The sequence below is a fragment of the Cyanistes caeruleus genome, chromosome 5 (assembly GCF_971803275.1).
Source record: "Cyanistes caeruleus chromosome 5, bCyaCae1.hap1.1, whole genome shotgun sequence".
NCBI classification, from domain to species: Eukaryota; Metazoa; Chordata; class Aves; order Passeriformes; family Paridae; genus Cyanistes; species Cyanistes caeruleus.
Window position 1 is genome coordinate 81,104,390 of NC_141705.1, and position 24,855 is coordinate 81,129,244.

The window sequence follows — 24,855 nt, forward strand, 5'->3', positions numbered from 1 at the left end:
AACTGGACAATGGCTATGTCATTTGGAAGTAAAGCTCCAGGATCGTGACCACTATTTCTTTTGGGGAAAAAAAAGAATAAATGGGAGAGTAAGGAATGAAATAATCTCAAATATTTGGCTCCATCACCTTCCCTGCAGATGACTAAAGCAGCCATGTGCCAAGTGGAAGCTGGGGCACAGGAGTGAGAGCAGATCAGTTGGCTGTGCCAAGGAATTTAATGATGAGGAGGACAAGAGCTGGAGATTTTCATGTTGTGCTTATTGAAAATATACAGAAATGGCCTTGTCTTAGTGTCTAGGGGAAGGTTTCCTTTGAAAGACTCGCTGTTAAGGAAAAACTTCCCGAGTTAAATGGGACATGACCTGGCAAACTCCAAGTTGCCCAGTTAGGAGAGAGTAAAGCTAGACTCAAGTTCTTCTCTTCCAACAGATCCAACAAGTTTTACAGCTTTATTAAAAACACCAATATTGACAAAGACATTCACCCCCAGGAAGGAGCAGAGTTAATATGATAATTACTTTGGAGCATTGCAAGGTTTTTTCTCGCTGTTCACATTCTCTTGCTGGTTATGGGAGGAATATGACAAGGGTTGCTGCAGATTTATCCTCTGTGGAAAGTGCTTCCCACCTGCAGCTGGTGACAAAGCTCCTCTCGCACTGTGTAGGTGAGATCAGAGCTTTCACCATCCACTGAGCGCAACCAAGCACTTCAGTTTCTGCCAGACTCCAGTTCTGGTGCCATATAAAATTACTTGCAGAGGTTTTTGGTAACTAAGACCCTCAGTGCCTCCACTGATTAAGCATCACTGGTGTAGTGTAAACTTTGTTGGGAGTGGGAGCAGACTCCCTCTGCTAGAGGTCAAGGAATATTGAGTAAGCCATGGCAGCTGCTACTGCAGCCTTCAAGTTATTCCTCCTCCTTTGTCTTCTCCTTGGGGTTTGACAGGGCTGGCCATGTCATTGTGTTCCAGCTGTCTAAGGGGAGAAGCAGACACAGTCTGTGCAAAATGCAGGGGTGTATTTTATTTTTAAGCGTGAGATCTCTCAGTGATCTTTTAAAAATGAAGCCTTATATGTGCAGGGTATTTTTGCTCAGTGAAATGCTATTTTTAGATTAGATCTCATCTGAGAAAACCATACATAATGTTAAATATAAGCTTTCCAGAATGGAGAGAACACCAGGAGATTCTTTCTTCAGCTTCACTGTTTTTTTTTTTTCTCAGATCCTGAGTTTTCAGAGTGATATGTCTTCATAGATAATCAAAGTATTTCCCCAATGTAGCTGTTGCCAAAATATGATGGAGCTTAATGTTTCTGGATATACTGAACACAGAGAGTAGTTAATAAAACAATTACAGAGTTAATAATTTGATATTACTTAAATATGCTTTGTTGAATGCTACCATCATAACAAGTTCACTTATTATGGAATTGCTTACTTTAATCTGATTTCAAAGACTGTCACCTATTCTGACAATCATAAATAAATTCTGTTTATTTCTGGAGAGAGTTAGGAATATCAGGGGACAAAATTCCCCAGTTTTATGAAGAGTCCCTTAGAAAAATCCAATTCCTGGTATTTTATAGGATGGATAACCAATAGCCATTGGAAATACCTGGTTCCTTTAAAGCTCTTCTTCTATGCTACAAATGTAGTTTTTTAGTATGTGGGTACTGTTTCTAGTTAATGTGGCAAGAGAAAACGTCTTGCTTCATCATCATGTTCAAAACATTGCTTAGCAAAACAAATGTCACACTGTGCATTTGCACAGCCCAAGATTCCAGCAGGACTTAGACCCCAGAGTCTGACTATTCTGAGAGTTTTGAAACTGAATTGGGGGTCTAAAGGTAACATGAAGTAGCATTTCTCCATCTTGTCTTTGGAGACCTGTCAGTTTTCAGGGGGATGTCTTGGAAGGGAAAATGCAATGGGAGCTGGCATTTACTTTGAAAAAGTCTTCTGTGTTCCTCTGTGAAGTCTGACCCCCTCGAGTAGATCAGAGTTGGAGCATTAGGTCGTTTTGGGGGCCTCCAGCTCCAAGGTTTTCTGAATTTCTGTCAGTTTGACTTTTGCTCTGGTTTTGTTGGCTTCCTTTGAATTTGGTTTGTCTCTGTTCCTGCGGTGGCAGTGAGACAGAGCACAGCTGCTAATTGCTCTTCTCTCCCTCCAAGTGGAAAGGCACTGCCTCTCCCAGCAGTGCCAGCTATAGACTGAAGGAGCACTGTAGCATAATGAGGTCAGCAGCACCACATTTGATGTCACTCTATAGGTTAATTCAGTTTCTTGACTTCCTAGACTATAAAGCAACAGAAAGTAAGAATTTTCATAACCTGATAATGTTTTTCTTTTTTTTTTTTCCACCGTCCACTTAATTTCTTTGTGATATTTTTAGGAAAAACTTCCACAAACATTTGGACTTCAGAAAGCCGTGCCCAGCTCTCTAATGTGCCCTTTCCCAAAACTCTCTTGAAAAGAGGTTGCCACATGCGCATTTTATTCCCCCAAGAGATTTATTCAGAGGAGAGACTTTGCAGAGCCATCTATTAAAGAGAGAAAAGTATTTGAGCTTAACAAAGACTATGGTACTGCTTTCTAGTTTCTGTCTCTGCTGGCAAAAGGAGTTAGCGCCACCATACAGAGTTAGTCACAAAAGCTTCTTAATTTTCATTGTGTTTTGAAGTTATGCTTTGCTATTGGGCTGTTATCATTGAGGCTTCACCCCACTTCCTTCAAACACTTTCTTTTCCCCATTTCTACATCATAAGTTCTTTATCATCCTCATGAAGTCTCGCCAGCAGAAGGTGAGTCGAGCTTTCTAGGATTGCCAAGTTATTGTCTATACCTGTCACTTAGAGCTGAGCTTAGAGGGAAAGGTGTAAAAGCCCAGAGTGCTGATTTGGCTGATTTGAAATGTCCTTTGAACTACAGGTTGATGTGATACTCTGCCAAGACATTGCATTTCCATGGTGTCAATTTGCGTTGGCACAATGGGGTTAGGTGGGAATGGGAGAAGCTGTTGGGTCTGGGTGATGTCCCAGAAGGAGTAAATGGCACAGCAGGATTGATGCTGAGCCAGGCAGTGATGAAAGAGCTTCCATTGCACGAGGATGACTCCTTGGGGCAACTGAATACAAAGGCAGAGGTAGCAGGGAATCCTCTGGGGTGATTTCCAGACAAGGGCAGTGTCAGTGCCTGTCTTACGGGCAATAAGTGACTGGCTTTGGACCAGCTTCAAATAGGCTGGTGATTTATAGGATGTCCAAGAAATCCCTGGACTTTTCCAGTGTGGTGAAAATACCTGGTGTGGCACTATAAGAGTGCTGTGAGCAGTCTGTGGTAGGTGCACGTTTGTAGCACCCCATGGGATAGAAAGTGTTGACGTCTTTGCCTCAGCGGTAGAGGAGAAAGAGACTTGAAGGAATCAGGCACTGCAGGGAAACACTTGGAAACAAGAACCAGCTTGGAAGGCTTAGTATTGTGTTATTTTATGAGAGTTAAAATTACCAAGGAGTCTCCAAAAGAATGGCAGTTATGGCATATGCAAGCTTTGTCCTTATGTGGCACAGTTTTGCTTAGCAGACAACTAATTTCACCCTCCCCAACTTTTTGGTGGGCAGGGGAGAGAAAAAGGGACGTGTCAGAAACCTTTGTTGTTCTGAACGACAAAAATCCAGTTGACAGGAACGGAGGAGTTGCATTGATTAAATCTGAGATTCCATCATCAGAAGTAGCAGGGATCAGCCACGTAGGCTGGGAAATAATTGCAGCGTTGGTTCTGATTAGGGAGAAAGAGAACAAAAGTTGCTTTAAGGCTTCAGTTGTGCTGGCCCTCAGCATTTTAAGTGCAGGGCTTGCTGCTGCTTACCCCTGCTTGCTTTATTTAAGGAATTATGGACTCTGAATATCTATAGTCCTATTTTTAAGCTGGAGTTTCTTCCTGGACTTTTTACTGGACCTCAACTATTAATTTTGCTGATGTTTTAATGAATTAAAATGAAGTCCTGTGCTGCAGAGGAACTCAATTTATGCAGCAATATCAACTTCCAGGTGCTTATTGTGGCATCAACAGATATGTGGCTCAGAGGTAGGAGTATGAGTATTTTCAGAGACCAATGCACAGGGACAAGCCTTGCTCTCTCCATATTTTGGCCCCTGGTAAACTAAAACAGAGGCTTATCCTCATCCTTTTGCATTCAGAGTTGTTTATGGGCCATGAATTTTGCAGTTCCTCTGCTCTTTGTTCCCAAAGAGTGAAGAAGGTTGATCACATGTGGCAGCAATACATCAGCTGTGTACACTGTGAGGAGGACAAGCTGCCCTTCAGATTCCCATGGAAAATATTGATGACAATCTGTGAAATCAGATATGAAAACAGGTCTTTGTTCTTATAAACTATCTTCTTATAAAACGGTGAGGAGAACACTGCGTATCCCCACAAAAAGCTATTTCAAAGCTCTCAGCCAGTGCAGGTAGTAATTGTGGTTAGTTGATACTCAGCTGAGATTAAAAACAAGAAAGATCAGAGTTTCTGAAACACATTTAGCCTTAAAAATATTCCCTGACATGTACAGCTTTCCTTATCCTGGTGATTATGGTCAGTCTCACCACATACTTTTGGCTGAGGATTTATCCTTGACCAGGGCATGGCACTGCTGCTACCCCTGGGCTCTGCAGCTCCGTAGTAAGAGTATTTCCTCTGTAATAAGGATGTTCTGGTTGCTGTAGCTTTTCCCACATAATGGGGCTTTAAACCACATTTCTCATTAACATTTCCTAACTACCAGGCTGCAGAAGGGGGTTCCTCTGCTTTTGCCAGCCTGTGATTGTGGCCTTCCTTTAGTCCCTTTGCTTTTCTCATCGTTCCACTTCTGAATTTGACCACAAAATCTGCCTGTGCTACTTACATGGATGTGGAATCAAATGGAGTTAGTGCAGAAATGCATTTGGATTGCTGTGTCTGAATCCACTGGACCCACTCCCATCAAATACCTCCTGTGAAGTGCTAAGTGCTTCAACATCCCACTGGGAATTACAGGCTCCACTTGCCTCTGTGAATGCACAAATAAAAGCCAGAAAGTTGCCTGTTTACTTCACAATTGAAGTGATTCTGAACTGCTCAGAGACAAAAGCAAAGTGATAAAAATTGCACAGCGCAGGATTTGCTGCTGGTTGCTCAAACACCTGAGTATTGCTCCTGATGCCTGCAATATGGAAACTAAGAGAGTGCTGGAGGGAATGGCAGTATTTGTCCCTGTCACCTGCCCGATGTAGCATGAAAAATACCTCAGGATTGTGAAAAACAGGTTGGCAATTCAGCTACAATAGACTGCAGTTTAATTTTTTTCCTTGGGTGGAAGGGGGAGGGGATACTAGGAAGGAGGAGATCAAATTTCCATGGCAGGAATTTATATGAGATAAAGTATCCTGTTCCTGTCAAATGTGGAGAGGATTTAGATGCTGACTTTCTTAGGTTACCTTTTCAACAATCCTAGCTTTTATTTAATTAGTTTTCTTTTCCTTTTAGACTGAGATTGCAAAACCTCAAAGTTTAGTGAAGACTTGCTCATCAGACACCAGCAGAAGTGCCAGATCAAGGATCAGTTTGCAAGTCAAAAGTGATCAACAGCCATTTTGGCCCATTTGTGCTTTTGGGTTTCTACTTGTTACCTGTTATCCCAGAGGAGAGACCAGGGTTCAGGGTGGCTATGTCAGCATGGAAATACCCTGATTGAGTAGACACATCCTGTGTAAATTTGGCTAAGCCCTGTGATTTCTCAGTATTGATAAAACCTCAGCAGGGCTGGATAAGGTTACAGTAGTGAGGCAGAAATACACTCAAATTTTGAAACACTGGGCTCCATGGAGATCCCCAAGGTAGTAGTCTGTGGTAATGGGAAGTTATTAGAAAAGGAGGAATTTTCTCTGGATTCTCACAAAACACAGTTTGCTTTGATGTATTTGTTACTATGAGAAAAATGTTATCGGAGAAGTTTGTCTCACAGAGCCTCAGCTTAAATAGCCATGTCCAAAGTATCTGACTTATGCAGACAGTCAGCTAAGAGATGTCATAGTATTCCAGCTCCTAATCTTCTCCTGATGCCAGGGCGAGGTAGGAATGTGTATCTGATATTTGTAATGGATCTGGCCCTTGTGCTTGCAGAATGGGCTCAATGCTCTGCACCTGGCAGCCAAAGAGGGCCACGTGGGACTGGTACAGGAATTGCTGGAAAGAGGCTCGGCTGTGGATTCTGCCACTAAGGTAATTGATGCATGTCTCTAAGCTTATTCCATACATGTGAGAAATATTGACAAAACCCCAAAAAGTACAAAATGAGAGAACTGTGTAAATACCACACTGGTATTTAAACGGTTGTTTCTGTTATGGCCCGGGAGTTGTCTTTGAGCTGCAGCTCATTGGTAGTAAATGAAGAGGAAAATGTATTTTGTAGTATAGTACAGGGGAAGCATTAGAAGCTTTTAGCAATGCCAGATTTTCCTTATATCCAATGACAGGTCCTCCTTATTTTAAGGAGAATTAGCATAGCTCCAAGATTTCCAAATCTGTGAAAATCACTAACTGACTTTCTCATACCCAGAGTCTTTTTACCTGTAACAGAATGGAAAAACACCTGTGGGATGAATTGCTTTCCCTTTAGCCTTTCCACAGGCAAGCACACGTGCATGAATGCTATAAAAAAACCTGCTGATTGAAATGATTCCTGAAGAAGGGTAATAATAACTTGCATTTCTCCCCTCCAACAGAAAGGGAATACAGCCCTGCACATTGCATCCTTAGCAGGACAAGCTGAAGTTGTCAAAGTTCTGGTGAAGGAAGGAGCCAATATTAATGCACAATCTCAGGTATGATGCTCTTTTTCCTTCTCACTTCTAAAAGTTATTTGGTGAGCTCTTATAAGTTCTGAGCTATTAGACACTGCTTCTAAACATCAAAGCCTGACAAATCAAGCAAATTGAGGCATTCTCTCTTAAGCAGAATAAAAGTAAATACTGAATTGAAGTCATTACATGCTCATTGTGTGATACAGGAACTCCTATTGTTGGTGATAGAAAAATTTCGGAAGCAATTTATAGAAGCATGCTAGGAATTCCTAGAAGATTCCAAAGTATATAAATATTGTATTTGAGTGGAATTTGCTGAGCAGTAATGAATAAGAGAATTTTTCAAGGGCTTGATTTGTACAATTGCTTTTTATGGTTATTCTTTGGCCAAGAGTTTGCAGATAACTTATTCCAGGCTTCCAAACTCCTTCCTTATGTGATCAGAAAGAATTTCAATCAAAAGTTTGTGAGGAACATTTGAACTGGGGAAAATCACCTTGTCCTGGCCAGAAAACCAACTGTAAAAACTGCCCTCTCATTTCCACTGGCATGAAACTTGTCTGGTCTTCCAAAACACACCAGAGCACAGGGTGGTGTCCTTGACCTGTAATTCCCTTTGATTAGGATTAAGAACCATTTATCGAATAAATAATTTGTTTAATGTTTGTAAACGCTGCCTGAACTATAGTAACTGTCTGTAGCTATAAGGGTCTGAACAGATGGTATAGATGATAAAGAAAGTAAATCTTTCTGAAGCACTTGGCTGGTGACATCCTCATAAAAAAGAAAATTTTCCTAGCACTAGCCCCACACCTTGTTTACCCAGACCTGGGAAAGCGGGACCTGTTTGACGTTACAAATTCACCATGGTCAGGGTAAGGTAAGTAGAGAGCAGATGGAAAAACAGCTGCACTAAATGAATGTTTGTCTGTTCATTTTAAGACAAGAGAAGGAAAAGGAAAAAAAAAAACTTTAGGTTGCCTGAATCCAAGATTTTAAAAGTATATTCTTTATTATGCTTTCTGCCCCAAAATGATGGAACAGCTCTCTCTCATCATCATCAGCTGATGCTCAGTTGTCCCCATGCTCTATTCCAATTAAAGAAACATAGTTCCTTTGTTCAAAAACTTAGCAAACTCCTTTCATAATGAACAAGCTGGATGATTTCTTCATACATTTATCAGCCTTTTTGTGTGTATTAGAAGATAAAAAATTCTTTAATGTTTTGAGCATGGTAAGAGAAATAATTGTTAAAAATAATACTTTCATGAAACATTATTCCTCAAAAGTCTTCCTAAAGGCTTTTCCTTATGCTGAAAAAATAAATGAGGTTTTCTAAATAAAAAAAAGAAAATCCAATTAGAACTGGAAAATGTGTTCACAGGTATTACTTTTTACAGTATTCTAGTTATAAAGACATTTATTGTTAGCACTGGATGCTTTGTGTAATGTACACAGAGCTGTTAACAGGCATTTGCTACTTGACTTAATTGAGTTAATCTGATGGAGGACATTTTTCCCATTACTGCTCACTGATTGCTTCCAGGCAGGATGGATTGGAGCTGCTGGGATACAGATGTCCTGCCTTTTTGTCTTAATTAAACAAGCCCTGTTGATTTGACCGGGAGCAGGAGTCCTTAATGTGGTGTCATCCAGCTTTGGGGCCTTTGTGTTGTGTCTTTGTGGCCAGCTCTGCTTTTCCAGAGGAGATTGATGAGATGGGTAATAGCTGTTTCAGGAAGATGTTCAGAGGCTCTTGCTGCCACTGCCAAAGGAGGCATGCCAGTGGAAGGCATCCCTTAATTATGAAGTAACTTTTTTATGGAAGGAAGCCCTTGCTGCTCAGGGTTGCGTTGATGTGTCAAGAATCACGTGTCATAGAAAAGAAACGTTACTGAGAAAAAAACCAGAAACTCCCAAATTAATAAAGAATAGACACACACAATAGGTTTATGATAACAAACGAAGCAAGGTTCAAACATATCTAACTACAGCCGGTCAAAAATGAAAAATATGAAGTTAGATAGGAAAAAGAATGACTGAGCAGAATGTGCTTGAGTTCTCAAAACCTCAGGATTTGTTGTCTAGAAACATGAAAAAAAAGAAGAAGAAAAATATATCAGCAAAGAGCTTAATCGAGAAAGTGGGAAATGAACAAAAATACAAATTTAAGGTGTACAATACAAAAGTGAGAAGTTATGAATGAAATGCTCGACTTCTCATTTTTATGTTTTCCCTCAATTCCATTTTTAAAAATAGGTGCCATAGTGTCACCCTTAAATCTTTTAGCAGCAGTTGTTGCTATTGAGGGTGTACTGCATCTTCTCCTTGGTATCTCTGTTATTTCACACTTTATTTTTTTCAGGCCCCTGTGAAATGCCATTTGCTGGTAGCGATTTAGTGCCAGGAGAGTTACTCAGGTTGCTGCATCACTTTGCCTTTCAAGAATTCACTATCTGTCAAAGCCTTTCTCATTTTCAGAGATGGCAATTTCCCAGAGCGACAAAATTTCTTCTTCAATGGTGAACTGGTAGATAAAGGTGTAGCTGCAACTCGAGCTTGTTCAGTTTATTGTTTCTACTTGAATTTTCTCCATTCAATTGCATAAAAACACTGGCCTTTATCAAAACTTACAAGCAATGACATCTGAAACACCACACTGATTTTCCAGTTCCTTGCAACAGCAAAATAACAGAATTATCTCAGGAAATGCTATTAAACCCACTGTAACCACTGGGTTTACAAACCCCATCTGTGCTCTCTGAGGCTGTTAAGGACTCTGGGCTCTGATTTTATAGATTTTGGGTTTCTATTAGATTACTTTGCTTTGCCCTTCAGTTTCATGTTGGCCTTCGGAGCTGTTATTTTGTTCATCTTCCTCTTTTAAAAACTCTGTTCCTTTTGAGCTAGCATGTCATCACCGCTATTTTTAGAGAAGTAATTTCTATTTTGATAGCAAGTTTAATTGCACAGTGATTACCAATTGAGTGACTCCACTTCCAGTTGCGTGCGTGCCCTTTGAGAGCTGACATCTTCCTGGAGTGTGTTTCAGGCAAAGGCTGGGACCAGGGCACACCCAGAATGGTCAAACATCTACAAGATGCTGCCCTTTGCTGGCATATTTCCACCTGGAACTGGACAAGGGCAGACTTTTTTCGGCTCAGTTAGAAGTGCCTTTGGCTACAAATATTAAATAGTGAACATACTGATATCATGAGTATCTTATGTGAGCTCTTGAATTTTTTCCAGGTGGAAGAAATATCACCAGATTTATTCAGTCCAACATTTTCCTTTGATAAATTACTTTTTGTCCCTGTTGCTTTCTCCTTAAATCATCGTTCTGGACCGTCTGACTCACGTACAGGTATCAGAGATGTGCCATCACTGGAAATCAGCCTTCCAAATGTGCTGATAGCCTGACTGCAGAAATCCTCATAACTGAGTGTGCCTGTAGACTGTCGCTGCAGCAGTCCTGAGCATGCCTTCCTTAGGGAACGGACCCATCCTGGCATTCTTCCATTCCAGATGAGGTCAAGAAAAACCTCTTGTGGAGAGTTGTACCTCCTTGGATGAGACACTTTGACAAATGCCAAGTGATTGAGGTACAAGGTTGAAATGTAGAAGGCGAAATGAGGAAATGCAGTCTGCTCCTGTTTGAGACCTGTCATACCCTGGAGTGGCCTAGGAAAGAAGTGGTTCACTTCAATTTTAAAATTCCTGCCGCTGAGTTTGAACATGTTCCCCATTAGAGCAGGTTATGTTTTAAGCACTGCTTTGTACAGGGGCCCTCATGAAAGGAGGAGCTACCTTTTAATCATCAGATTATTTAAAGTGACCCAGATAGAGAGAGCAAGGATTAGATAAATCGGTCCTCCCCCAAGCTGATTTTGTTATTTAAAAGCCCTCCGGTTTCCTTTCCTCGACATCCTCCTCTAAGCGCATTGGGAACACATTAGCCAAGAAATATTTTTGCTTAAGTTTGCCCCTGTTACGGTCACCACTTCCTAGGTCAAGATGAAGAGAGGCTGCTGTGGCTGCTGGAGCATTCTTACCCAGACATCTCATCAGAATGAAGCAGTCCTTAGAGCAGCACGTTGCCAGCCCCGCTGTGCGCTCCCGAAAGGAGCGGTCGGAGCTCTGTGAGCTCGTTCCGTGTTACCGCAAAAGCCCAGGGAGGATTTAGGTGATTCTCAGAGAAGTGATCGGCTTGTCTCTGTCAGGATGCCCTAGGATTTGCTTTACCAGGGATTGCTCCCCCCATGGGTTGTAAGGATAATCTAACCTTGGGAGCGGAGCGCATTTTGCAGAGTATTTGCTGCTCCATTAGGACAAAAGGTTTTAATTCCACCAACAGGGCTTTCTGCTTTTATATCAATATAGTTAGAGAGGCAGATTTTTGGCTGCTGTCTGTCAAGAGGAGTCATTTAGCCACAGTTGGTCCTTGCTAATGTAATAAAGGGGAAGGCCCATTATTTTTTCACTAGAGGGGGGAAAAAAAGGGAAGAAATGCCTTCTGGAGGATTATGTGGGTTTTGAGAGATATTAACATAAGTAATACATTAAAGGGAATGAAAAACCACAAATATTTCAGCAAAAACTGAAAACAAACTGAAAATATTTACAGTATATATCTCAGCAGTAAATTCAAATAATTGACTATGAAAGGCTGAATGGTCCAGGTGGAAAGATTCTGATTGGAACAAGGAGTGTTTTTTTCAGTCAATAATACTTATTCTTAGAACATATTAGCTTTAGGAGGCTGCAGGTACTCAACACGCCAACCGGAAGGGTAAGGGCTCAGCAGACCATGTCTCTCCCCTGCTGGGATGACGCAGTGCTGACTGTGAGAACCAGGCAGAGCAAATGTTGGCCATGTATATTTATGAGTGTGGGGATGACTGAGCCACAACCAAATAAATAGAAGCATCTTATTTTTGGTTTTAGCGCAATATTGTCTTCCTTCCAGCCCTCAGCCACACAAAATCAATGGACGCTTTCAGGACTTAACTGTGAAAGGACTTTTCCTTTACTTTGTTTCAGAAGGCAAACCCCAAATGCAGTTTTGGATGAGTGCCCAGATTCAAATCTGAGACTCTTCCCTGTTACTCAGGCCTTTGGGCCCTCACCTATGCCTGGTACCAAGGTGGTATTTTCTTGTGCATGACCAATCTGTTCTCATCTCATTATTCTCCATCAGCTCCATTTCTATTACAGGCTCCCTCAGTGTAAAAATACCATTTCCAGAGTGTAGAACATCTTGATTTCTGCCTGGCTGTGTTTCAGGCCCTGTTATTACTTTGCTGTCCTTGAGGAAAAAAATTGTGATATTTGAAGCTGCTGAAATAGAATATTTGTTCTCTTTAAATTCAGCGTCTGGGCTGGAAAGTGACTGACTCTCATTTCCCAGGAGAGGGGCCTTGCAGTGGGCAGGCAGCAGGTGTCATATATGTAGTGCTGCTCTTGGAGTCCTGGGTGATCTCTCATGAATGAACTTGCCAAGTTTGTCACAGCCCAGGCAGCATCATTTATCCATAGGCTTTGTCATTATTGCCATCCTGTAAGTATAGAGTGGCAAACACTATTTATATTACTAGAGAATTAGTGGGACAGCTGAAGGGGTGGTGCTATTTTCAGTGTAGGCTTCTGTGTCACCACATTAAAAAAAAGCAGTATTTATTACAAGTTAGTTTATAATCTGTTGTCTCAGACAAGTAAATACTCTTTTTCTGTTTGTTTGTTTAACTGTTTAGATCAATTTAGGGACCAACCTCTCTAAATCAAATAATTCTTACCTTGCTCCTGAGTACTTTTCTCATCTTGAATCTATGTGACTCTGTGGGCCTCAGCATCTGCCATGTGTGATGGATGCAAGAATTGTCACCTAAACAATTGGCTGACACTTGCTGGGGGATTTTACAGCAGGTCAGAATACAGCAGCTTGCTTTCCCCTTAGGGATGTACCGCTCTACATCCAGCATTTCTTTGTGCACAGATACTTATATCTAATCTCTGTGTCATCCTTACTAGCACTTTCCAGCTTTGTTAAATTAAATGTTAGCACAGGCAAGTGAATATACAATGTATTGCTCACTTGGAAGCATGGAGGAAAGATTCTGCTCCGAAAACATGTGGTGCTTTCATCAGAAATCCACAGTGTTTCATTGGGTTGTGGATGTATCTAAAAGGTGTTTTTGCTGAATCTCTCTCATAACCTGGAGGAGCTCTTGATTTGAATATGCCCAGTCTTTCTTCAGAGTAGCCCACTTTCTGTTGAGTGTATGGCAAAGTGATGTTCCTTAGGCACCTTAAAATTAAATTATGTGAATATCCCTTTATCTTATAGCCTTATCTTCACAAATTTCACAGTTGCTCTTAGATTGAATATAAATATAGACACCATAGTTCAATTATTTATGAGATTTTTTTAATGAGAAAGAGTATGGACTATCTGTGTCATGGAAAATATATTTTAATGGAAAAGAAATATGAAGGTGAATAATTGCTAAAGTTACTGATATGTTAAAATCCTGGATTTTGATCCAAGCTAAGACCAACAAAAAGGAGACTCCTAAAAACTAACAGAGGTACCTTGATCTATCCTTATTTCACCCTTTTATACAGAGAATCTCTCCTGCTTGGATATAATCCTCTTATGAAAAGTTTATTTATAGACTGACTGAAAATAATGCTCTGAGTGTAATGCACTGAGCAAAGTTCCCAGAATTTTGATGATATTGATGGTTCTGTCGAGATGTGTACTTTGAATTTAGCTTGCAGGTGGCATTTATTTGTTACCCTCATATTCCATTGATTACAATAAGTTTATTGCTGGGCTTGTTGGAGGATTTTTCACTGAGGATGTTAGACACCTCTGGGGCTCATCTTGTCTCCTCCTCTGCTTGGACAAGGTGGCCCACAGCTGGCTGTCCAGGAACATGTTGTGGTTTTTTGAGTATTTCCAAGGATGGAGACTCCAAAGCCTTTCTGGGCAAACCAGTGCTTGGTCCCCTTCATAGTAAAAAAGTGATGCTCAGTTTGTGCCCACTGCTTTATTCAGCCATTTGAGGCAGAATAACCTTTGCTGGAGGTATTTTCTCGCCTGTGGAAACTCCTTGAAACTAGGATGGGGGAAGCAATGCCTGCAGGTAGAAATTTTCAGGTGAGGCAGAGGTGTCACTGGCTTAGACTGGTACCAGTGGGGAATGGGGAAAACAAGAAGATCAACTTTCTGTTGCTGAAGAAAGATTTAGATCAGGAAAGAAAGATTTAGATCAGGAACTTCCTGTTTTCGTTGAAGTTGAGCATTATTCTCAAGAATAGGAAAAAAACCCCTGAAACAGGTCTTGAAGGCCCCCAAATGACCATGATCTTACTGCATGAAACAGTATTTTAGCACAGGACCATGACACACAGATTTTTCTAATGCGTGAGAGATTTTTGATGAATCATCTTATGTTTGTCTCACTCTTGTCTCATCCTTCATGTCAATACCCTCATGAATCCTCTTCAAACAGGCAAAATATAGAGATTATGTACCTCTGTTTTCTCTCTCTTCCATATCAGTATGGAACAAAAGGTACCTATTCATATATGGATATAGGGCTATAAGGTGTATGGATAAAATAGGTGTATGGACTCTGAAGTCCACAGCTAACAGTTCAGTGCTGCATGCAAAGAGGAGCCTTAGTTCCTTGAAAGCCTGCCATGAAATAAACCTCCACCCAGCTATAGAACTGCATGATTTTCTCAATACTCTAATAATCCCTCTGCTTCTTCAGCCTGTGTTCTTCATTAGGGCTCGGGGACAATTTAATGATACAAATTCTGAGTCATATATAGACTTGCCAATTTACATTAATAGCTTGAAGAATCATTTGAGAGCTACTCATTTTCTCCAATTAGCCAGTAAATCAGTGAATGTAGTAGAAAGAATGGAGTATGAAATATACTCAGTTTAGTGATAATTTCTCATTCTGACTTTATATTATAGCAGTAAATATCTTGCAGTACACATTTGTGGGGGTAATGAAATTTGGAGTATTCTGTCCTCACCACGAACACTCTGATGAATCCATTGTTTGGAAATGAATGTTATATATCATTACACAATTAATGTCAATTTTTCGGATGATGCACCAAATCTAAACACACAGAACATGATTGCACAGCTGGGCCTTACAGGAAAGAAAAATGTAGTGCATTTCTCCTTTTCCAGGTCACAGTTGGTATTCTTCCTTTAATTCTGGATGGTATGGGATCATAAAGTGAAGGAAAATGTACTGGAATAGAAAGTGCTCACCACTGGCCCAATAAATCTGCTGAGTCTCATTCCACATGCTAAGGGGAGAGATCAGTCTCCCTTGCAGTATGGCCACAGAGAATCATTTCCCATGGATACAACAGGAGACACTTTGGGATAGTGAAACAAAGGTCAAGGGGAAATGTTTTCATCAGTTTGGAGATTTTGAGCTTTGACATATCTGTTCCAGAAGCAGAATAGAGAGCTGAAGTATTGATGTAAAGCTCTCAGCAATCGAAAGATGAGAAAATGGGAAGAGGATTTTAGATTGACAAAAGGAAAGGAAATGAAGGGAAAGATCAGGTTTGTGTGGGCGTTTCCATTCAGGAAGTGCAGGCCTGGCTCAGAGAGAGTAACTCGCTGTGGAGGAGACAGACAGACAGACACATTCATCACAGAAACCACGTGGGGTTGGACAAGGGTGGAACACCTGGGGTCCAGTGGCCAGGGGAGAAGGAAGAGCTCCAGCAGGGCTAGCACGGAATCCCACTGGGCACAGCTCTGCCAAGGAGAGCAGGCATATTGGGAATCCTAAAATAGGAGTTTCCTGGCCGAGGCCCAGGACTGCTGCAGTTGGGGACACTGCAATTAGAAGCTCTGAAACCAGAGCTTCACTGAAAGCAGACTGGGAAAGCAGACTTCTCCCTGCCAGCAGACAAAGTCAGGCTTGACCTTGCCAGGGGCAGAAATTCAGGGGAATCTTTTCCAGCATATCTGGTCAAGGCAGTTTTGCACACAGCTCTTAGCACGTTGTAATTCCCAAAATGAGCCAGATTTCAGCAAAATATATGCAGTAGTTTCAGACTATAAATAAAGCCTGAAGGGGAAAAAAAAAGAAGATACTACGACTTTGTGTAATTTGTGTCTCCTAACTGCTGTAGTTTCAGGTGTGATCACAGCACAGGCATGACAGAATGGGAGGTCTTCTGGATCTCTGTGTAGAAAAACATGTGGTATTTCTTGGTATTAAAAGGTCATGAAGTCATGTATGCATTGTTTATAGCCTCCTAATCCAGGATTTATTGTTCTAGCTCTGTTCCAGAACCAGGGACTTGAGTTGATTAAAAAAATGAGATTCTTTAAAGCTTTTAAGGAAATTGATTAACTGCAGCTTGAAAATTGTCATATTCACCCAATTCAGTGGGGGTGATCCTTTTGGTACTCCGAGCTAGAAGGATTTTACAAACAGCATGTATTACATTTGAAAGATTAGACTTTACCATTAAAATGCTGTTGAGGTGAGTGGAAAATTACTATGAGTTATCCCTCGTAGTTTGTCACATTGGTTCTTTCCGGAGTGGGAAGGAGAGCTGGAACAGTGAGCCAGCTCAGTTACCTGCAGGTTCCTCTGTGCTGTTCCCTACAGCTGCAGTGGAAAAGAACCCAATCTGTTCCTAATTCCCTCTGCCAGCTCATGCCTCTGCTTGAGAACCCCCTGCATCTTCCCAGTTACTCGGTGAACAGCCTTCCTTCGTTTTCTGTTGTGATGGGATCTCTTATCTCCCTCTCCCTGTTAAGGGCTGTGTGAGGAGCAGCTGGGAGACCAGAGGTCCCTGACTCCCCAGCTCCTGCCTCAGAGGGGGGACATGGGAGAGGCTGGCTCTCTGTGCTTCCAGTTTGCTGCCTGGTTTTAGCAGTGATTTGGGAGGAGGAAAGACACCCATCAGCCTCACCTTAGTGTTAAGTGGTTTCTCTTGATGTGTAACCCGAATTTTCCCTCCAGCAGCCTTGTGAACCCTGCTTTTTTGTTTCAGTCATCGTGCAGAACAGACCTTCACCATTTATTAGTCTCTTCTCAAAGCAAGATAACTTCCCTAAGGAGATCCATTTCTATGCCAGTGCAAGGCCTGTCTTTATTACAGCAGAATGAGCTCATTGACCAGTGATGAGTCTCTGGAAGACTGCTGTGACCTTCAGGGCCTTTTCTGCAGAATTCTTCATTCCCTGCGTGCTTAGTTTATTTTTTTCTGGCAGTCGTGCAAAAACGTGCGTTTGTCCCTACTAAATTACCTTTCCAGGTCTTTTGACCACGATTTCAAATGCTGATCCTGTACTGTGAGGGAATTGCAGCCTATCTTGGTCATACTGTCTGTGACTATAATAAGAGTCCATAATTAGAATAATTTCTGAGAGTATTGGGCAAAGCCACTCATAGTACATCCCCCCTGTTTTGGCATTGAACTGCTGTTGTGTGTTCTCTGGGTGCCATTTTTTAATTCTCTGTCCCAAGGTTGTCGATGGAAATGCCAGAATATTATGCAAAGCAGCATTAAAATATTTGCTACAACTTTTATGGCAGATATCACATGACATCCACAACATAAATTACGTTTATTGCCTGAACAGTCCTCTACATTTGTAAACACAGAGGGGGGTTGCAAAGACATCAGTTGTACCATCTCTATATTATCTAGTGACTGAAAAATGAGATTTCATTTCATTAGGAAAGTATTGAAATGTTTCCACAGCAGGTTTCTTAGAAATAATAAAAGGTTTTTGGTTGTCATTGTATTTGTATTAATTCTGATTGCTTGTGTGAATGCACGACCTTGTCATTCAGTGTGACAGCACACAAGATAATAAAAAAATCAAATAAATTGCAAGTTTGGAGTCTGGTTTAGGGTTTATTTTCTAGTTACAAGTGACATTTCAAGTCAGAGGTATCGGTGCCTCTGACTTGAAATGTCCTTTTATGTTACATAGTAATCTACAGAATACTGAAGAATTTTCTAAGGTCTTCTTGGAAATCCTAAAAGCTCTTAGAAATATATTTTTGATCAGGCAGACAAATAACTTCCATGCCTTTCTTTCATCAAGATTTTGTATCAAAATTTACAATTGTTTGCATTAGAGTACTTCATGGTGAAGAAAGAACTCACATTTCTACTGTAGGTTGATTGACTTAGAATAATTTTTAAAATGACATTTTATCAGGAGCAAATTATTTTAATAAATTTAGGTCATTTTAATGTATGTTTTTCATTAGATGATAGCTGAACCTGTTGTATGGTCAGAAGTTGTTTCTTTGCAAAACTGAGTTCCTTGATGTTGGATGCTTTGTGATGTTTTATGTATCAGAAAATTTTATGTAGTATGTTAAGCCTTTGCCATCTCTACTGAGCTTGTCAGAAGGTATGGACTTCATGGTCTCCAGGGGATGACGTCTTTGGTTCAGTAAATGTAATAAATGGAGGAAACTCTTGCTTTCCTGTCAGCTTTCATAAAGCTTTATTGCCAGCTTTGCATCCCTGAGCATTATCAGCAAGGAATAGCTGTATTAATAATTAGTGTGTCCATTGCTTCCTTAAAATATGTCAGAAGAAAATGAGTGTGAAAGCATGGGGAGTTCTGTGGGTTTAAATGGCTTTGAACATAACTGTATTAAGGGAAAAATACAAGGTTGTTCTTCTTGCATTTAATTACGAGAAGACAAATGCATTTTTAGCTGTGTATCCATTTGTGGTTCATTATTGTTGGTACATATAATTTCCACCTGACACTATTTTCTCCTCTGTCCTTCCTAGAATGGCTTTACTCCTTTGTACATGGCAGCTCAAGAGAACCACATTGAGGTGGTGAAATACCTCCTGGAGAATGGAGCCAACCAAAGCACAGCTACCGAGGTGAGGGGGTTTGCTCATGATTTCCTTTGCCCCTGTGTTCAGACGACTCGAAGTCAGAACTGCATGGGCTGTGTACAGAGGGCTTGCCTGTATCAATTGTCATCAAACAGGCAGCTGTTAGCAAGCTTCCTTTTAGAATCCCAGAGTTGTTTAGGTTGGGAAAGACCTCTCAGATCGAGTCCAACCCTTAACCCAGCACCTGAGTCCTGGGGATTTTAGTTGGATTCAGAAGTGGTGAGGCTCTCTGTGGTGCTGGGTTTACAGACACATTTGGGAGGGCACCTACTCAAGCCTCTTGCTGCTGTTCCCTGAAGTTACACTGGTTCTGAGGCTCTCCTATGACTTGGTGTAACTTGTGAGTATTCATTATTGGCTGTGACCGGTGTAAATTGGAAACCAAATGACTAACAGGAGCTTCATCAATGAGCTTGGCAGGCTTTTCTCTCCACAAACACTTTATTTCTGCTGCTGGACCACATGGGTGTAACTGGGCAGAAGGATGGTATTAACTGGAGATGTGGATTGTAAACCTGCAGTAACTCCTGTGCAAGCAGGAGAGACACCTAAGCTGGAGAGAGGAGACTCCATCTCAAGAGGAACTGAATCCCACAAGCTTCCTTCTGCATGTGAGGGGGGTTTAGGAACAATAGAGAAAACTCCTTGATCGTTAGGACTATGCTCATTCTGTTTCCCCTTTCTGCCAAATGTTCTTTATTCCAGCCAAGGGAGTGAGTGAACAGGCTTTATGCTGAAAAATGTGTCATCTTCCTGTTTGTTCTATGGTTCTGGATGTGACATGAGAAGTAGCTATAGCAAAATTCCACTCTGGCCATTTTGTTCATGTTTAATGTTTTCTCTAGCCTGTCCCGAAACCTTCCTTGTCTGGATCGCCTTCGTGAGTGAATGAATTTGCAATGCTGGTGCATTTATGCTCTCTTTCCTTCCCTTCAAACCTGTTGGTGTTAACAGCTGTCTTACTGTCCCTTCTCTCAGTGGGTACTGCACCATTTGATGACAGCTCATAGAATAATCCCCTCATAGATGTGGCGATCACGTTACACGTCAGCTTTCTGAAATAAAAAATCCCATATGATTGCCAGGCAACGTGGCAGAAACACACTCCTTGTGAAGGAGCCAGGTGGAACTGGGGCTGTCCATGAGCCCAGCCCCACTGCAGCCCACAGTCACCTGCTGGCAGCCAGCTCCCAGGAACTTCTCCTGGCTGGGAATTCATGCAGCTCACGAGAATTGTGAGGGAGGGCTGGTTATAATTCATGTGGCCTCTTTTGAATGCAGACGTCCACAGAACTCACACTGTGCTCTGATTTTATAGAAAAGGCAGAAAGGAGAAAAAGTAAAATATATTCCTATTCTGACCCTGACTCCAAGTTTGTCTTCTGTCATCAGAAAGCTCAGTTTTTGCTCTGTAGCATGTAAAGTAAAGGCTCTTGACCTCTTTACTGCTTAACTAGGTCAGTTTTAGGTTCAGGTCTTGCTTAGGAGGTGATGGTTTCCATGATTGTGTGAATGTTCCTGAAGGAAGGCCTGAGCCACCATCGCTTTCATATATGCCCAGAGTTCATCTCCTGAGTGGGATGAAGAAATGGTACATTCAGTAAGGTGGGATGGCAGCCTGAACTGTGGATGCTGCTGAAATACAGGGAGAAGGTTCTTCTGTTTAGCATCAGAGATTGGCCCTCCTCATGGGAGGTGAGGAAATGAAAAGCTGTCCCCAAGCTTTGGTTAGCCATGCTTTCCAGAGGCAGTAGGAGGGGGAAATGCAGAAAGAGTTGTGTCCTTTTAGAGAAGGGTGAGAGATGAAATGGTGCAAATCAAATGGATGAACTTGTCTTTGAAGCCTTGAAACTTGCACTGCCTTTGGATGCATTTCATTTCCTCTCACGCTTATGAATGTGCAGACAAAAAAGGAGAGTAAGGGTGAGCTCGATTTCAGAGTCTAATCCAGGATTTGTTCTCATGTTCCCAGAGGCAAAAGGCAAATGCATTAAGCCATTTCAACACCTTATGTAGCCCCAATCTCAGAATAATCTTTACAGTTCAGCTGTTTTGTCAGCTGTTCCCCCCTTTTTAATTCACTGTACAGAATTTAATCTCTGTTCCAGGCAGAACCCACAGCAGTATCGCTGTTACAACGCACCTACCCACAGCTCGACGCGAAAGGGAGAGAAAGTTATTAGATTACTGAGGGGAAAAATTGCCTTGGCAATTCTTCAGATGTTTCCTTCAACATATGTTAGCTCTCATTCCTTCTTAACTTGGTCTTTATTCTTCTCTCATCTTTCCATATTCTTATTCCAAAGCAATGCTGTCCTGTCTCTCATGTGGTTACAGCACACCTGTGCTTGGGGAGGGTGCATGACCAGGGCGAGGGTTCAGCTGGAAATCAGAATGAAGTATCTGGTAGCCCATATTACTTCAGCTGGGAGAGCAAGCTGCTATCATGTTAGCATGGATTTTAAAGCACTGGCCATCACAGGCACGTGTGGAGGAGCAAGACAATCTAAAACTGATTTAGAAACAAAGTTAAAACCATGAATGACAAGCAGAGAGATCCTTCTGATTTTCTTTTTCCAAAAAATATAAATAATGTGATGTTTTCCTCCTTCAGATCACGTTCCTAAACATGATCTGGATTTCTTGACTCATGGCTCATGTGTAACTTGGAATGGGAACAGCAGCAAGCACGTTTGATACACTTTTCTTTTTGCAGAGGTGGGAGATATTCAAAAACATATTCTCTCAGTATTTTTCACATCAGTGCTGTTCAGTGCTCAGTAAATTTACAAAAAATTGCTAAAAATAAGCTTTGTGGCCCATTTTAAGATGAGAAGTAAGTAATTAAGAGAGGTGCTGTAGAATGATCCTTTGCTTGCGCTTGACTTAAAAAAAGACTACTTTGAAGCGTAAAAGATCTTCCAAAGCATTTCAAACGTTTGAAAGCCTTCTGAAGGTGTTTGAAAGAGTTAAAATGTTGTGTGACAATCTCATGTCCCTGGAGACGGAGTGCAGAGGTGGAAAACAGCTGGGAACGTGCTTCCCGAGTCGGTGCGTACGAAGGGCGCGGCGCGGCTCCCCGAGGCTGAGCACCCCTGGTTTCCTGCCCTCTCCAGGACGGTTTCACCCCTCTGGCTGTGGCACTGCAGCAGGGACACAACCAGGCGGTGGCCATCCTGCTGGAGAACGACACCAAGGGCAAGGTGCGGCTGCCGGCGCTGCACATCGCCGCCAGGAAGGACGACACCAAGTCGGCGGCGCTGCTGCTGCAGAACGACCACAACGCCGACGTGCAGTCCAAGGTAACGGGGAGAGCTCCGGGCCCAGGGGACAGCACCTTCAATCCCCACATCCTAACGGGGAAACCGAACTGCCCCGGCGGGGAAGGACGACTTGCTCCACCAGTATCACCAGTAAAACCTTTAAGTTTGCAGTGTTAAGCTACACAGTAATTAAAAGTGCTCTTTTTTTTTTTTTTTTTTTCACTTTTTGGTTATGCCTCCCATTCCTTTGGTAACCAGCTTTTTCTCATTGTTTGCAAACCAGAAGCCACTGGAACGGAAGCAGAATCACTGCTTCCCTATTAAATAGGATACTGGTTTATTGCCCACGGGAACATAGGTTGTGTTTAAAGTTAATGCATGCTTGAATGGCTTTTTCTCATAATTAACAGCATAACTCATTTCAGAAAAAAGCAACATAGTTCTTCGTTTTGTGGCCAGTCTTTAATATTGTTCCTCTCTTTCCCAAACCATGCTGCATCAGATGATGGTGAATAGGACGACTGAGGTACCGAGATCAACAATTTTTAATTACTCTTTCTGTTACTTATGACTATTTTCTCTGCTCTTTGCCAATATTTCTTTATTATTTAGCAATAAAAGACATGACTCCTTTTTTTTTTTTTTTAATACTTAGAAATCTATGGCTTGAAGAACCTATTTTTATTCATCTTTCGTCTTAGAATTTATTTTTATTTGTGTCAGTATTGAAGGGCATTTTTGAGAATTCACATCAGTCCAGAGGAGTCTGAAGTGAGTAGTGGAGCTAAGAGGATAAAGATGCTTTTTAAGCTCAATTTCATTAATTATGAAAATACGCTCACCTGGCATAACTAAATCAGGGTGTCTGGCTCAGCCAGAATAACGGTAAAATTAATTTTCTGTATTTTACAATAATAAGCATAATCAAATTCCCCAAGGTAAAAACTTCTTCAGGGCATCTGTTTATTTTTACCTTTCTTCTTATTACAATTTTTTCTATGCAGAGCCCTCAGGGACACTACATACTCAGAATTTACCTGCCATAAATAACACATTTCTTACATGGATTTTACTTCCACTAAAAGTCTTGGGGTTGATTGGCTTGGACTGGGATTTTTCCCCAAAGATCACCACCACTCTTAGGAGAAAGGACAATTTCCAGGAATGCGATTGTTGTTCCAATACCTGCTTTTGAATAATGGAGTTTCTCTGCTGGAGGAAGGAATGAATTATGGATGTCCATGTCCATGGGAAGGTGCTCCCTTCTTGGTGTGTGCACACATGAGCAGGCTGCCAGGAGGCAGTGGTGATGTGAACTGAAGGGTGACAGCTTCCCTGGGCCCCAGCTCCATGGACATGTTCTTCCCTGAGGGAAATGGCAATGGCAGGGCTTGCTGAAGGAGGGCAGCACGTGCCCACATTCCTTTGTTCCAGGAGTCGCTTAAAATGGTGGTCTGGATACTGAGAGGAAAGAAACCTCACTGAGAGCACGCTGTAGTCTAGAAGCCAGAAGTGGTCCTCCCTTTCTATAACTATCAGCGAGATCCAATCAAATCAGTGTAAAGCTCTTCAGGGAAACCTCAAAAGCAAGGCCCTTTCTACTTGAATTACTTATGAGAATAAAAGCTTGCTCTCTGTCCTAGTTTCTGAAAATTTAATCTTCTTTTATGTTGTTGTCAAGCGATTCTACGTCTCGTAGCTGGAGCAGGTTTCACCTTCTAGTATTCAAAACCCAATAAATAAAACGTGAGGTTTTTGATTCATAGGTTGAGAAGTTTCTTCAGACCCTTTGCAATCCAAATTGTATATAAATACAAATAATTATGATTCTTTTTCTAAGTTACTAAGTAGTTTCTCATGTAAACCAGACTCTTTAATTTCATTTTGAGTAACTGGTGCTTTCAAAAAACAAAAACAAACAAACAAAAACCCCAATAGGAAATATGTTGTCCATATTTCTATTTCTAAGAGGAGTAAAATAAGAGTTCAACAACTTTTGTGGTCATTTTTCTTACTCCTATAAATAGATACAGCCTAAAAGACCCATGTTGCTTCCAAATGGTAATAAGGATCTGGCTTTATTTTCTTTAAAAATGGCTAATATATTAATATTTTCTGTGATGGAAACTGATCTCATTGGCCACCGGTGCAGGGGACTGAGTTGGGGAACAAAAGAACAAAACACTTTGATAATCTCTGGCCTGAAAAGTGGCCTCTCTGCCTGAAAGGCTGTGCTCTAGTACAGGTGGACACGGTCTGGGTAAAACTGACACGATGCATTAGTTGGGCAGCGTTTTAAACTCAGGTTCTAGTTCAGCTAGAGATCTTGTACGAGGAGATTTCCGTAACGAGGGCCGTTTCCCTTTGCAGAGCGGCTTTACCCCTTTGCACATCGCCGCGCACTACGGCAACGTCAACGTGGCCACGCTGCTGCTGAACCGCGGAGCTGCGGTCGACTTCACCGCCAGGGTACGGCCTCACCCCCCCATCTCCCTGCTTCTACGGAAATCAGAGGGCTTCTTTGGGTAACTCTCGGGCAAGAGCTGAGTGAAGGAAGGAGCAAAGTAATGCTGGAGTTCTGTTGGGATCAAAGATGTCTTTTTTGGTGAAATTCTGGAAGGTTGTCTCTGTGCCATGCGCTGGAGGCCTTGGGAGTTGTGTAACAGCCAGTGTTCCCAGCTGGAGGAAGCAGGATCCTTTGGCCAGCTCCAGAAATTCTTATAATGTGTCAGCTCCCTTTGGCTTTTCTGTTTGGTAGATGAACTCTGGAAGTAGATGTAGGATTGATTGGCTTTTTTGGTGTTCAGTATTTGC

At 41.7% G+C, this 24,855-nt stretch overlaps 1 protein-coding gene across 34 annotated transcripts in view; it reads left to right on the forward strand.

Moving 5' to 3' along the window:
* ANK2 (ankyrin 2) overlaps positions 1 to 24,855 on the forward strand; it is a 273,471-nt gene that overhangs the window by 160,197 nt on the left and 88,419 nt on the right. For 24 of the 34 annotated variants that reach the window (XM_086890733.1, XM_086890725.1, XM_086890732.1 and 21 more), the window contains 6 exons: positions 6,162 to 6,260; positions 6,764 to 6,862; positions 18,665 to 18,763; positions 21,895 to 22,080; positions 22,544 to 22,567; positions 24,412 to 24,510. In XM_086890733.1, the coding sequence (XP_086746859.1) occupies positions 6,162 to 6,260; positions 6,764 to 6,862; positions 18,665 to 18,763; positions 21,895 to 22,080; positions 22,544 to 22,567; positions 24,412 to 24,510 (606 nt within the window). The remainder of the gene's footprint in view (positions 1 to 6,161; positions 6,261 to 6,763; positions 6,863 to 18,664; positions 18,764 to 21,894; positions 22,081 to 22,543; positions 22,568 to 24,411; positions 24,511 to 24,855) is intronic. The other 10 variants (XM_086890736.1, XM_086890713.1, XM_086890719.1 and 7 more) reach the window with 1 other exon arrangement.